General features: G+C 40.4%; 1 protein-coding gene across 27 annotated transcripts in view; it reads left to right on the top strand.

The window, feature by feature from the left end:
- The window catches only part of dlg1l (discs, large (Drosophila) homolog 1, like), a 260,585-nt gene that overhangs the window by 169,332 nt on the left and 75,670 nt on the right, over positions 1 to 15,583 (top strand). For 14 of the 27 annotated variants that reach the window (XM_021612710.2, XM_021612715.2, XM_021612716.2 and 11 more), the window contains 3 exons: positions 1,422 to 1,591; positions 7,102 to 7,238; positions 9,101 to 9,260. In XM_021612710.2, the coding sequence (XP_021468385.2) occupies positions 1,422 to 1,591; positions 7,102 to 7,238; positions 9,101 to 9,260 (467 nt within the window). The remainder of the gene's footprint in view (positions 1 to 1,421; positions 1,592 to 7,101; positions 7,239 to 9,100; positions 9,261 to 15,583) is intronic. The other 13 variants (XM_036985530.1, XM_036985529.1, XM_036985528.1 and 10 more) reach the window with 1 other exon arrangement.

Here is a 15,583-nt window from a genome sequence, read left to right as displayed (position 1 = left end):
CTGGGGTCTTAGAGTAATATGTTTGTGTGGATAGGACCCAGGATATTACTCACGCAGCCTACTAGCACAGCATAGAAAGAGGAGCATTGAGAGGGTGACTGTCGCAAATTGTAGACCTGGGTTCATATTGTGCCCGAATGAACACGACCCTGAACAGTAACACCCTGGCAGGTAACATAATTCAATATCCCGACAGTCACTGACAGACACAAGCTTCCCTGTGGACCCCACAGACACACCCACAGGGTCAGAGTGCTTGGGTGCTTTCATCACCTCATCAATATTACACTAGTCCCCGGCAGAAGAACTTAATACAGCCGTTGACAAGTGTCAAGATAAGCCAGAGTCACAATAGCGGACGTGAGCCAGTGTGACATTCTCCATCGACGGGGGAGGGTCAAATATGGCACCCGATGTCGGTTTTGGTTGCGCAAGTTTGAGAAAGCTACAGGGTCAGTTCCATTTTATCTAGTCAATTTGGAAAGGTAAAGAGAGATCTGAGATATTTCCTGATGTTCTTTGTCATTTTCAAGTCATTTTATATACATACATACATACATACATACATACATACATACATACACGTAACTGCCAAAATAAAGGAAACCCCAACATAAAGTGTGTTAATAGGGCATTGGGCCCTTACCAGCTGCCAGAACAGCTTCAATGTTTCTTGGCATAGATTCCGCAAGTGTCTGGAACTCTATTGGAGGGATGCGACACAATTCTTCCACAATAAATTCCATCATTCAGTGTTTTGTTTATGGTGCTTGAAAACAGTCTCAAGTGCCGCTTCATAATCTCCCATAATTGTTTTTTTGGGTTGAGATCTGGTGACAGACACCATCTTTAAACCCCCTATGCTCCTTTGAGACTACTCTTTCAAAGTCACTGAGATCTCTTCTAGCCATGGTAGCCAAAATAAAGGGCATCTGGGCCTTTTTATACATGAACATAGTACAATGTTCTTACACTTACACTTACTGTCCACTCTTACCTAAAGTATTACTCCATTTTTTGTTTTTGTCGTCATTTGAATCTTTTGTTGGTAATTTGAAGCAAACTGGCAATTTACCTTCAGGTCTTGTGACTGGAAGATATGAGTAGGTCGTACATGCTCATGACAAGTGTTACAAAGCATTATACCTGCATCATAATGGATTACACCTGCAGACTTTAAAAGTGAAGTTCAGTTTTTCGTAACAGGATGGTTCCCCACCCTGAAAGTAGTCTATGGGCCAATAGAAACTGTAATCCATGGTTTGTTTTTCTTCGAACAGTCACTACAAACTGAGGAACCAATTGACTTTAAGTTGTAAAATACTGAACTTGTCCTTTGAGTAATGAGTTGGCTGAAACTATGATTGGATTATGGGACCCCACCCTGGCTTTAACTGTCATTCCTCTTCACCCCGGTGAAGGGTCAACGACGTCATCCTGCGGGTGAATGAGGCAGACGTGCGGGACGTGACCCACAGTCGGGCAGTGGAAGCTCTGAAGGATGCCGGGTCGCTGGTGCGCCTCTACGTCCGCCGGAGGAAGCCTGTCTCCGAGAAGGTGATGGAGATCAAGCTAGTGAAAGGACCCAAAGGTACACAGCAACATCACAAGTGTTAAATCAACTAATAGTGTTACATTTAATTCAACACACTTATCCACACTACAGCATTAATGCTACATTAAGCTTTTTTAGAGGGCCCAAAGGTAGTGTAGGGGAGACTATTTTGGAGTTGTTTCTTAAAATATGATTTACTTTAACACTGTTTGTAGTGATTTCAAAATGTCACACAAATGTACATTTGTGACGTGCTCTATCATTATCAGTCGTTGTTGCATTTGCTAATTAGCATTAGAAAACTATTGGTTTTAATCTCTAAATCAAAGTATAATTACACTTTTAAGCCTCAGATAAGATCAAAACAAGTTTTTTGGCTAGCCAGGCCTTGTATTTCCCGGTGCCACCAACGACCATGGTAAGTTGTATATGGGACAGTTGTAACACTGTCTTCAGTGGTAAAAATGTGGTGTAATTGAACAATTATGATTTATTTTTTTTACTGATATTTGGATGAAAATACACTAAGTTGACATTTTCTTTTGACCTGTTATTATATTTTTAAATATTATATTTTGCATTAGCATTACAAAAAGTGTACATTTTTCTGAAGTATTATCTTGGTTGCACTACCAAAGTTGATGTGAATGTGTCTATGTAATTACATATATAATTTTAAGGGGTGACGTACAGCATTGCGTTACACCTAACCCCAAGCATAGAACTCTTTCCAAATTAGTCTTGTGAGAACATACATCTTGTGAGAACAATAATTGTCATCAACTATACCTCATCTTACTGATAAAAAATGATATGTTTAGATACATGCATAATGTTCTACAGGTCAATAATCAAGACTGAGAGGTGGCAAAAAAAGTAAGGCTTCCTCAATTTAAATAATTGATGGATTACAATTGACCAGTGTTACTATTGTCCCCGGTCTCCCTTACTTCTCTATAGGGCCCAAATGTAGTGTACTCCATACATTTCAGGGCAAAAGGTAGTGTGATCCATACATTTCAGGGCCCAAAGGTAGTGTACTCCATAGGGGTGTGAACGTTAAAAGGTGTAAGCCCTTAGATCACAATATCTACTAAGCTAACAAATTGAATTTTTTTAAGATGGTCATAAAATTTATAATTTAGCCATTTGATTTGGAATTTTAGGTCCCCTGTAGGTATAAAAAAAAAGAAAAGATTTAACATTGAATTTGGCCTATACTGCTTTAGCCCATAGCCCAACACATTTGTACATTGCAACACAGATGGTCAAAAATAAATCATAAGAAATAAAGCTTTGAAGTGTCTGTCCTATATCTGAGAGAAGTCTGGGGGGAAAAAAAACTTTTTAGACCCATGTTTGGTACTGTTATTCGTGACACCTTTTGTTTTTTTACCCCCTATGCACGTTTTTCCATTTCTACAGCCCGGTACTAGGTTACCTTCAGACGACTCCCCTGAAGCGTTCGTGCTTTGTAGAGCAAAACAACCACCAATTTCATATTTGTGAGAACCTACCCTTTTTATTGGTGACATATTAGTTTGTAGCTCCAACGGTTCAGTCTGGACAGTTGGTTTTGGGAGAAACGCTCTTCGAAACGACGACATCCGAGACAGTTCTGCTGTAAAGCTTGTGGATGTTGTAGAGCAGAACAACCAACACTGGTGCTCGTGAGAGTCGCCTTTTGTTGGTGGGGACTTATTCGTTTGTAGCTCAAATGGTTCAGGTTTTACAGACATTTTCTTGTCCGGATCCTCTCGTGTAGAAAAAGACTGCTTTCACAAGAACTTTGTCGTTCTAAAGAGGGGATTGAGCTGCAGCTGCTACAAGAAACATCTCTAGAATAAACACATGGGGAGCTATTCAATATTCAAAATGGTATCACCGTGTGACGCTAGGGAGTGTTAATCAACTTTAGAGGTTTAAACGAAATTGGGATCCTTAACAAAAAAAAACACACAAAAAAAAGATTCACCTTTCAGCCGGACAGTAACCTAAAACACAAGGCCAAATATACTCTGTAGATGCTTACCAAGATGACGTTGAATGTTCCTGAGTTCCTAGTTAGTTTTCACTTAAATCGGCTTAAAATCTATGGCAAGACTGTCTAGCAGTGATGAACAACCAACTTGACAGAGCTTGAAGAGTTTAAGGATAATGTGCAAATATTGTACAATCCAGTTGTGCAAAGTTAGACTTAAGCAGGAAGACTCACAGCTTTAGTATTGAATACTTATGTATCCTTTTTTAGTTCCGGCTGTAACACAACATCATGTGGAATAAGTCAGTATGAATACTTTCTAAAGGGACTGTAGGCCTAGTGCACCTTTCTGTCTGCCTGCCTGGTGGTCTACCTGCCTATACTGTGCGCCTCCGCTCTCTCGCCGTCCCTCGCTAGCTCGCTTGGAAAGATGTGACCGGTTTGTTCTCAGAAGTACGGCAACTAATCAGTCTCCTCCGTTCCAAAAATCCAGAATAATAGCAGTCTATTCTTCGTGGAATTTAATCTTGACTCTCAGAAATGGGAGTCGACATCGGGAGTCGATGTGCAAGGAGTCAAGGATAATTGTTATCATCGATAACAGTTGGAAAAATGGCAGAGAAAGGCAAGCACAACAACAAAGTCCTGTATGGCAATACTTTGAGAAGGAAGTGCTAACTTAGCTAGGTGCAATTGAGGTACAGTAATAGTACAACGGGTGCAATGCTTAACCATCTGAATGGGACGCACCGTGAGACCCAAACTGTTTCTGGCAGCAGCATTGTAAATTCACGTGGAATTTTATGAATTTGTTTTATAGTTTAAGCTGGAAACCCATAACGGCAGTTTAAACATTAAGAAATGTTTTCATTTGTCACATCCGTAGTACTCCACACATTTCAAGGCCCAAAGTAGGGCCCAAAAGTAGACTGTTCAGCGTTAGCTAGCTACCTGATTACTCTAACCAGCCACGTGGAAACATTAGCTAGCGCTAGCTACCTGATAAGCGCGATCATTATTACTAAGGCCTAGATAAAACCATGCTAAAATAAGGCCATTCTACTGCCAATGTTTACCTATGGGGATTGCATGGTTGTTTGCTAAATTTTATACGTCAGCCACGGGTGTGGCTGAAATAGCCGAATCTACTCATTTGAAGGGGTGTCCACATACTCTTGTGTATATACAGTGCCTTCGGAAATTAATCAGACCTTGACTTTTTCCAAATTTTGTTAGGTTAACAGCCATTTTCTAAAATGTATTAAATTGTTTTTTCCCTCAATCTACACACAATACCCCACAAAAACAAACTAATACTGTTTTTTTAGAAATATGTGTACATTTTATAAAATAAAAAACTGATCACAAGTATTCAGACCCTTTACTCAGTACTTTGTTGAAGTTTGGCACACCTCCATTTGGGGAGTTTCTCCCATTCTTCTCTGCAGATCGTCTCGTGCTCTGTCAGGTTGGATGGAGAGCGTTGCTGCAGGGCAATTTTTAGGTATCTCCAGAGATGTTAGATCGAGTTCAAATCTGGGCTTTAGTTGGGCCACTCAAGGACATTCAGAGACCTGTCCCGAAGCCGTTGCCTTGACTGTGTGCTTAGGGTCGTTGTCCTGTTGTAAGGTCAAGAGCGCTCTGGATCAGGTTATCATCAAGGATCACTCTGTACTTTGCTCCTTTCATCTTTGCCTCGATCCTGACAAGTCTCCCAGTTCCTGCCGCTGAAAAACATCCCCACAGCATGATGCTGCCAACACCATGCTTCACCGTAGGGATGGTGCCTTGTTTCCTCCAGACTTGACGCTTGGCATCCATGCCAAAGAGTCTTGTTTCTCATGGTCTGAGTATCTTTATGTGCCTTTTGGCAAACTCCAAGCAGGCTGTCATGTGCTTTTTACTGAGCAGTGGCTTCCGCCTGGCCACTTTACCATAAAAGCCTGATTGTTGGACTGCTGAAGAGATGGTTGGCCTTCTGGAAGGTTATACTATCTCCAGAGGAACTCTGGAACTCTGTGCTAGTGACCATCAGGTTCTTGGTCACCTCTCTAACCAAGGGCCTTCTCCCCCGATTGCTCGGTTTGGCCCGGCGGCCAGCTCTAGAAAGAGTCTTGGTGGTTCCAAACTTCTTTCCTTTAAGAATGATGGAGGCAACTGTGTTTCTGGGGACCGTCAATGATGCAGAAATGTTTTAGTCGTGCCTCGACACAATCCTGTCTCGGAACTCTACGGACAATTCCTGTGACCTCATGGCTTGGTTTTTGCTCTGACATTCACTGTCAACTGTAGGACCTTATATAGACAGGTGTGTGCCTTTACAAATCATGTCTAACCAATTGAATTTACCACAGGTGTACTCCAAGTTGTAGAATCATCTCAAAGATTATCAATGGAAACAGGATGCACCTGAGCTCAATTTCCAGTCTCATAGCAAAGGGTCTGAATAGTTATGTAAATAAGGTATCTGTTTTTTATTTGCAAAAATGTCTAAACCTGTTTTCGCTTTGTAATTCTGGGGTATTGTGTGTAGATTGAGGAACATTTTATTTAATACATTTTAGATTAATGCTGTAAGGTAACATTGTGGAAATAGGGAAGGGGTCTGAATAATTTCTGAATGCACTGTATATGAGAAATTCAGTCACTAATCTCAGTTAACTCGAACAAAAATCTCTCATTGTTGGAAATTCAGATTCGATGTCTCCACTCTCGCAAACGGAAAAGCCCCCGTTCCGAAATTATTACCTGTGTTTGTCATTCGTGTGTATAAAGCAGAGAATGAGACTCAACATGGAAGTTTTTTTCGGAAAATGTCAGACACAGCAAATGTCGAAGTTAAAGTTATCAAATTTGGCAACACTTCCAGAGACTTTTGATCAAGTTCGCCATTGCTATTTCCTTTACAAACTGCCATGGCCTAATTCCAATACTTTTTGTCAGCATAAAAGATGAATGATGGGTGTTTTTCAAGCAAAGTTTTAATACTTATTCATGTGCGCACAGTTTCAGGACAGGTCTGATTTATAACTGTAAACATGTTACTTTGATAACACTGTAGCTTATGATTGTCAGCCCAACATCATTTTTTACTGTAGTTTAGTGTCTGGTGAATGTCTGTTTAAATGTCACACCACGTTTTATTCTTTATCAAGTTAAATATATATTTAATGGCGACTGTTGCGCCTCACCTTCTTATTCATTACTTTAGTTTAACACCAGCTGTCATGTGTATTTCATGCTTTTATTGAGGTTAACCTGGTCAAAGGAATGTAGCATGAGTACTGGCAGTGTGGATTTGTTTTGTTTCTTTCCTCTTTTTAGCAAAGTAGCTTTAGTTAAAATCCCTCATTGCCATATGATTATACAGGCAAGAGAACAATGCCTCGGATTCCTAGGAAACATATCAGAAAAACACTTTTTCCCTGTGATTTATATTGTTTGCTGGTGATGGGAATTTCATTATTGTTATGCTAAAACAGTGAGTGTGACTTTTTTTTCAGCATACATATTTATTTTCACAGATTGGTTAACGTTATGAAAATTCTCCTCTTGTCTCGTCCAGGTCTTGGTTTCAGTATAGCAGGGGGAGTGGGGAACCAGCACATCCCAGGGGACAACAGCATCTACGTCACCAAAATCATCGAAGGAGGAGCTGCGCACAAAGACGGGAGGCTACAGATAGGAGACAAACTTCTGGCTGTAAGATCACTATTTCCATTTACATTGTCCTTCATTCCACTCATTTAGTTACATGGTCATTATTACAGATACATCAACGAGTAACTAATTAAGTACCTCAGAACCCTTGCATTAAGGCTTCACCATTTCCATGAGACAGGATTGGTGGTGAGTTTTTTGACACATTTGTTTTTTATGTTACTGGTACTGTGGTGTTTCCATATTTGAGTGTGCAGCTCCCTGTAATATAATGTTCATATGATATGTTTTGAGGGTGCACCTTTAACCTCTAGCGTCGAGCAATCCCGTATCCGGGAGCGTAATAATAGCCTCAAGCTCATTACCATAACGCAACGTTTCCTATTCATGAAAATCGCAAATGAAATGAAATAAATATATTGAAACACAAGCTTAGCCTTGTGCTCAGATTTTCTAAATATGCGTTACAGCCAACGCTAGACAAGCATTTGTGTAAGTTTAGCATGGCATAATGCTATGCTAGGCTGTGCTGGCAGCAGGCAACATTTTCACAAAAATAAGAAAAGCAACCAAATTAAATAATTTACCTTTGAAGAACTTCAGATGCTTTCACTCAGGAGACTCCCAGTTAGATAGCAAATGTTCCTTTTTCCCAAAAATAATATTTTTGGAGGCGAAAAACGTCACGTTTGTTCATCCTGCTTGGCTGAGAAATCAACCGAAAATACTTCAACTATAACGCCAAACCTTTTTCAAAATTTGGTCCATAATATTGACAGAAACACGGCAAACGTTGTTTAGGATCCATCCTCAAAGTGTTTTTAACATATGTATTTAATAATATATCCGTGGAGGCAGATGGTTTCTCATAAGAAACTATTGGAAAAATGGCTACCTCAGTATTTTACGCAACGTTTTCTCCGGGAGACACCATGTGACCACATGCTATATATGGTCCCTTACAGCCCTTCTCCAATGGAAATGCTTAAAAAGACGTCACAATGCTGCAGACACCCTGTGGAAAACGTAAGCTGACTCCTAGCTGCTTCACAGCCATATATGAACTCATTGGCATGAGGCTGTTTAAAAAAATGCGGCACTTCCTGATTGGATCTTTATCTGGGTTTCGCCTGTAACATCAGTTCTGTGGCACTCACAGACAATATCTTTGCAGTTTTGGAAACGTCAGTGTTTTCTTTCCAAAGCTGTCAATTATATGCATAGTCGAGCATCTTTTTGTGACAAAATATCTTGTTTAAAACGGGAACGTTTTTCATCCAAAAATTAAAATAGCGCCCCCTATATCCAAGAAGTTAAAGTGGAAATCTGCACATGCCTCGTTTTTTTAAAACTTCTGAATTAATTCAATGTTCTCCTTTATTCTTGAAGAATATAACTTAGAAATGCCTCATGAACTTTAGTTCAACTGCCATCAGAACCCGAAATATAAGCTTATTCAACCCATAAGAGTCTAAGCCCTGCTCCATTCAGACCCTACAGACAATTTTGTGAGAAGAGTTTTTTGAGATGTCTCATGGTATGACAAACACCGCTCTAGTTCTCACCCTTTATCGCAGATGTGGAAGTGCAACATCAGCGGATGCGTTTGGATTGAGACGCATCTAATGCAACAATGGTTAAAACTATAATGTTAATATCATGAATGCTCAGTTCTTGCATACATTGCGTTGTCTATGAATTTGAGTGGTTACATTTCTCCAGCTCTATCCCTCAGCTTTTTACCAAAACGGGTGGGGAGTTTGCTTCGTTTCAACTGCTGATTGCCGCTTTAACTGTGTTTTACAATTTTACAAATGTGTACATTCAAGTTTGATCTCACATCAATAAGTGTAAACTTGTCCGAGTGGTCCATACAACGTGTGTGTTTATCTGTCTCTGTGCAGGTGAACAGTGCTTGCCTTGAGGAGGTGAGCCACGAACACGCTGTGACTGCCTTGAAAAACACCCCCGATGTGGTCTACTTGAAAGTAGCAAAACCCAACAGTGTCTTCATGAATGACAGTTTCGCCCCGCCTGACATCACCAACTGTGAGTTTCCACTTTGTGAGTTTCCACTGTCTTTCCCCTTTGTGAATTTCTACTTTGACTTTCCACTGCGAGTTTCCACTTAGTGAGTACATCCCCTTTGTGAGTTTCCACATTTGATAAATTATTATGAAAGTCGTCCACCTCACTCCTCAGGTGAAACCTCTGCCTCAATATATACACTATCCTGCTGCCTACAGAATGGTATTCTAAAACAACTTAACCTTGTGAGTAGGAATTGGTATTGTAATCTGAGGGTTATTCCAATTCCCTCATATTTAAGTGAATCTCTGACTTAATGTCAACAAAAAATGGAAATAGCCAATGGCTTGTGTCAGAAAAGTTTGAACAACAATCCCTGTAGTGACATTAACAGCTATTCCCCTAATCACATATTGTGGGGGGATAAGGAGTCCCCAAACGATCAAAAAACAATTTGCGACAATGTGGAAAAGAGAATAGCAGCACCCTGTCGTTTTCCCAGTGCAGGGTCAGTAGGAGAAAGTGTGTCAGATGGCTGACACCCAATGGGAAGCGGTGGCTACAGCACCAGGCACCATATTGATTGGAACTGCTGGCTAGCGGCAGAGCCAGCGGGGGCACTAACAACCCACTAGACGAGAGGGCTCAAACTCATATCGATTGGACACATCTGAACAAACCACCCCCTCACAGGACAACTCACACCCCCACATGCCCCCTGCAGCCATCAGGCCAGGGCCTAGCAAAGTGATTTTCTGAGTATTGACTATGACAATTCCATGTCAATTCTATCAACCCGGGAGTTTCATTGATATTCCAATTTAGAAATTGATGGAAAAAGAAATAAGAAAAATAACTGGCTCTTTAGTTCTGGAACTGGAATTCATAATAGAATTCATTTCCTGAAATCAGTTTAATTGGAATTGAATTGAGCCCCGTCTTTTTTAACCCATACATCCTTCAGTATTCTTTGAATGGCTTGTTTCAAAGTCAAAATCGAGGTGACACCCTACAATCCCTTCAGTGCAAATAAGTGGTAGAGGACTACTTCGGTTTGCTTCTGAATGTTTGATTGTGATCCCAAGGACAGAAGGTGAATCCAATGTCAGATTACCGCTGGATTCAGTGTTGTGACACAAGGGCAGTTTGAACTACTTGAGACAGAAGATGTAACATTGGTGGTTTGATCAGAGTCCGTCTAAAGGTAGACCAAAACCATGTGGCAATGTAGTGAAGAAAGTGACCTTGCACCTTTCACTTAGCTAGTATTGCTTCAGTAGACATCTAGCTGTGTATAATGTAAGCCGTCTCAAAGTGATCAAAAGCACAGCATGGTTAATCATCTTCTGTAGCAAAAGCAGTGTTGCCTCAAAAGATTAGCCAAAGACGCCTATGATAAGGCCGTCAGCACCATCACCAAGTTGATTTGGAATCAGTGACTGCATCCATCTTGGTGCTCCGCTCTCTAAAAAGCCTTCTAACTAGAGCCTAACTGATCCATCCAATACTATCATAGATTCCCACTGACAAGGATTCTGTAATGTTGCATGCATCCCAAAAAGCCCCCTATTCCCTATATAGTGCAGTACTATTGACTAAGTCCCATGGGGCCCTGGTCATTAGAAGTGCACTATATATGGAATATGAGACGCTATTGCTGTCATGAAGCACAGGCTTAGAGGCGTGAAGGGCGAACAGCTAAATTAAATCATGGACGCTAGCATCACATGGGCACCGCTGCGTTCTCCGTCCCCACCCCCCACACTAATCCAGACGGCAATACACTAATGCAGAGGACAGGAGGGGAGAGATATGTATAATGATGTCCTGCCAGGACGCGTGGTGTAAGATCTGAGCCGGAGTTAATGAATGAGAAATAATTATGTTTAGTGTCACACAGTAGCTCAATCATGGGAGGCTTTAGGAAAAAGGGGAAATAATTGTGCGGATGGGCCCTATGGTGCGCTACCGCATTCCCTCATCCTCTTGTTCCTTGTTATAAGCACCGATTGTGCTGATTGGATCAGAGAAGAGGAGGGTGGGAGGGGGACACACAAATTAAGTGGTCATCGAAGCGAGGGTTTATTTCCTGTTGCCTTTGAGAAAGAACGACAGTATATGCCTTGCAGTGTTCAATCGCTGTCTGTGTATTGAGGCCTACTGAATATTTGATATGAAGGGCAAGAACAAAACGTTGATTATGTCTACTGTTAGTGGGTCTTTGTTTTACCCAGTATTTCAATGAAAAATATGACTTCATGTAAGTAATTTTGTCACTAGATAGATTTTTATTAATGCGTAATTCTCAATTCAGGCCTTTGCGCTTTAAACCCTCAAGGGATTTGGCAGAATTAGCACAGCACTTAACTACAATATTTTTTGGTGTTGATAATGAAACCTATCACAAAGTCAGTATTACACTTGTTCATGTCTTCATTCTGTTTCGATGTACACTACATGACCAAAAGTATGTGGACACCTGCTCGTCGAAGCCCTCTCTTCTATTGGGTAACACTTTGTGACACCCAGCATCATAACATGTTATGACACGGTCATAACCATGTCAGAGTATGTCATAACAGCTTGCATAACTTGTCATAAACTGTTTTAATATGGTCATAACACTGTCATGACCCATATATTTAGACCTGTTGTGACATATATTGTGTTGTTTTATGGCTGTTTATGTCACATTTGTCAAAACCTACCACACAAGGGAAAACATTCCATTACACCATAGCCTACGTGTCAACAGAAGGTTTGTTTTATGTTTTATTTAACAAACTATCATTTCCCAGTTTAGCCAATTCAATTGCGGTCATTCTGTTGCTGATTCTTCAGTCATTCTGTTGCGGATTTTGTAAAATTTTCTACAAGTAACAACAACAAAAAACTGACTAAATTATTCATTTCAACAACAAAGGATTTAAGAAACAAACTTTCAAGCGAAAAGGAAACTTCTTGACATGGAGCAAACTCATTTGAATAAATGTGGGTTTTGACACTTCTGTAGGTTTCATAACCAGCCATAAAATAACACAATATACAGTGCATTCTGAAAGTATTCAGACCCCTTCTCTTTTTCCACATTTTGTTACGTTTCAGCCTTATTCTAAAATTTATAAAATATTTTATTCCTTATCAATCTACACACACATTTTTGCTAATTTATAAAAAATAAAATAGACATACCTTATTTACATAAGTATTCAGACCCTTGCTATGAAACTCAAAATTGAGCTCAGGTGCCTCCTGTTTCCATTGATCATTCTTGATATGTTTCTTCAACTTGATTGGAGTCCACCTGGGGTTAAATTCAATTGATTGGACTTGATTTGTAAAAGCAGACACCTGTTGAGAGTGCATGTCAGCGCAAAAACCAAGCCTTGAGGTCGAAGGAATTGACCGTAGAGCTCTGAAACAGGATTGTGTTGGGGCACAGATCTGGGGAAGAGTACTAAAACATTTCTGCAGCATTGAAGAACACAGTGGCCTCCATCATTCTTAAATGGAACAAGTTTGGAACCACCAACACTCTTCCTAGAGCTGGCTGCCCGGCCAAATGGAGAAATCGGGGGAGAAGGGCCTTGGTCAGGGAGGTGACCAAGAACCCGATGGTCACTCTGACAGAGCTCCAGAGTTGCTCTGTGGAGATGGGAGAAATGTCCAGAAGGACAACAATCTCTGCAGCAGTCCACCAATCAGGCCTTTATGGTAGACTGGCCAGACGGAAGCCACTCCTCAGTGAAAGTCAATTGGCAGCCCGCTTGGAGTTTGCCGATAGGCACCTAAAGGTCTCTGACCATGAGAAACCAGATTATTTGGTCTGATACAACCAAGATTGAACTCTTTGGCACCATCCCTACGGTGAAGAATGGTGGTGGCAGCAGCATGCTGTGGGACTGTTTTTCAGCGGCAAGTCCTGGCAGACAGGATCAAGGGAAAGATGAACTGAGTAAAGTACAGAGAGCCCAGACTTTAACCCAATCGAACATCTCTGGAGAGACCTGAAAATAGCTTTGCAGCAAAGCTCCCCATCCAAGCTGACAGAGCTTGAGAGTTTCTACAATGAAGAATGGGAGAAACTACCTTAAATACGGGTATGCCCATCTTCTAGTGTCATACCCAAGAAGACTCAACGCTGTAATCGCTGCCAAAGGTGCTTCAACAAAGTACTGAGAAAAGGGTTCAATCATAGCTAGCTAACATTAGGCTATAGCTAACCAAGCAAATGGCTCTGAGATATGAATAATAGGATCATACACGTAACTTTAGCTAGCTAGCTAACAGTTCACTTTAACTTGAAATGAAACCACTTTCTGTCAAAATTAGAAATGTATCCTACCCGTTAAAATCATTCATGGATGGACATGTCTCCTGTGTGATGCCATGGTTGCCCTTAGTTTGAAGATGTAATCCGGAGACAGGTGTTTTCTCCATTTTATCTATCATACTCGAATTCCACTGATTTCAAAACTCAGTCCTCCAGAAAGTGGAGAGCAACACTTATGCAGTTTTACGGCATGATACATTTAAAAAAAAAGCTGCTTCAGACACGATTACCAAGACATACTGACCACCTCAAATAGACAGAAGCGTGCTCTATGACAGACCAATCCAAACTCATCTCTTGGCATGTCCAGCCCACTCGTTATCTCAGCCAATCAAGGCTAGTGCGATGGTTGCTGTTTTTCTGTGACTAAACCATCTAGGCTGGTAATTTAACAATTGTATTTGTATTTACAGATGGCATACAAGTTTGTTATTTAGGCATGGGCATGTTAAAGTTCACATGTTCGAGAAGGTATTTCTGCCAAACACATTTTGATAAAAATAAAATGTTAATGTTCAAACTGCTCTCCTGTGAAGTAGTGACCCGCGAAATACGCCTAGTTTCCTGAAACAGGTCTCAAATGGTTTCATAGGTAGACAGAAGAGCAACAATGTTAGCATCTCAGTTAAGTTAATAAAAGGTTTTAGCTGTGCAAGAGGTTAAGAGCATGGTCTGGCCTCCTGAATATGATGACATGACAATCTTGCTAGCAGGCGGTCATGAGAGAGATGACATACAGCGCCTTCAGAAAGTATTCACATCCCTTGACCTTTTCCACATTTGTGTTACAACCTGAATTTAAAATTGATTACATTTAGATTTTGTCACTAATCTACACACATTACCCCATAATACCCCGAAGTGGAATAAATTATTAGAAATGAATACAAAATAAAGCTGAAATGTCTTGAGTCAATAAGTAAGCCCCTTTGTTTTGTCTTGACAAGTCACAAGGAGTTGCATGGACTAACCATGTATGCAATAATGGTGTTTAACATGATTTTTGAATGACTACCCCATCTCTGTACCCCACACATACAATTATCTGTAATGTCCCTCAGTAGAGCTGTGAATTTCAAGCACACATTCAATGACAAAAACCAGGGAGGTTTTCCAATGCCTCGCAAAGAAGGGCACCAGTTGATAAATGGGTAAAAAAAAGCAGACATTTGAATATCCCTTTAATCATTGGTGAAGTTACTTTGAATGGTGTATCAATACACCCATTCACTACAGATACAGGCGTCCTTCCTAACTTAGTTGCTGGAGAGGAAGGAAACACTCAGGGATTTCACCATAAGGCCAATGGTACCTTTAGACCAGTTCGATTTTAATGGCTGTGATAGGAGAAAACTGAGCATCGATCAACCACATTGAAGTTACTCCACAATACTAACTTAATTGACAGAGTGAAAAGGAAGCCTGTACAGAATCCAAATATTCCAAAACATGCATCCTGTTTACAAAAAGGCACTAACTTTTTGTCCTGAATAAAAAGTTATGTTTGGGGCAAATCCAATTCAACACATTACTGAGTACCACTTTCCATATTTTCAAGCATAGTGGTGGCTGCATCATGTTATGGGTGTGCTTGTAATCGTTAAGGATGGTGGAATTTTTCAGGATAAAAGAGAAACGAAATGGAGCTAAGCACAGGAAAACCTGGTTATCTGCATTCCACCAGTCACTGGGAGATGAATTCACCTTTCAGTAGAACAATAACCTAAAGCACAAGGCCAAATCTACACTGGAGTTGCTTACCAAAAACACAGTGAATGTTCCTGAGTGGGCGAGTTACAGTTTTGACTTTAAATCTACTTGAAAATCTATGGCAAGACCTGAAAATGGTTTTCTACCAATGATCAACAACCAATTTGACAGAGCTTGAAGATTTTTGAAAAGAATAATAGGCAAATGTTGCACAATCCAGGTGTGGACAAATTTGAGAGAATATATTAGTGTTACATTTCTGATGTAATAAAGAAAAGTTATACAAATATTTTGCCTGCCCCTAAACAGCTGTTTG

The sequence above is a fragment of the Oncorhynchus mykiss genome, chromosome 8 (genome assembly GCF_013265735.2).
Source record: "Oncorhynchus mykiss isolate Arlee chromosome 8, USDA_OmykA_1.1, whole genome shotgun sequence".
Lineage (NCBI taxonomy): Eukaryota > Metazoa > Chordata > Actinopteri > Salmoniformes > Salmonidae > Oncorhynchus > Oncorhynchus mykiss.
The sequence above is the reverse complement of the archived record's forward strand: the minus strand, read 5'-3'. Positions and strand labels throughout refer to the sequence as shown.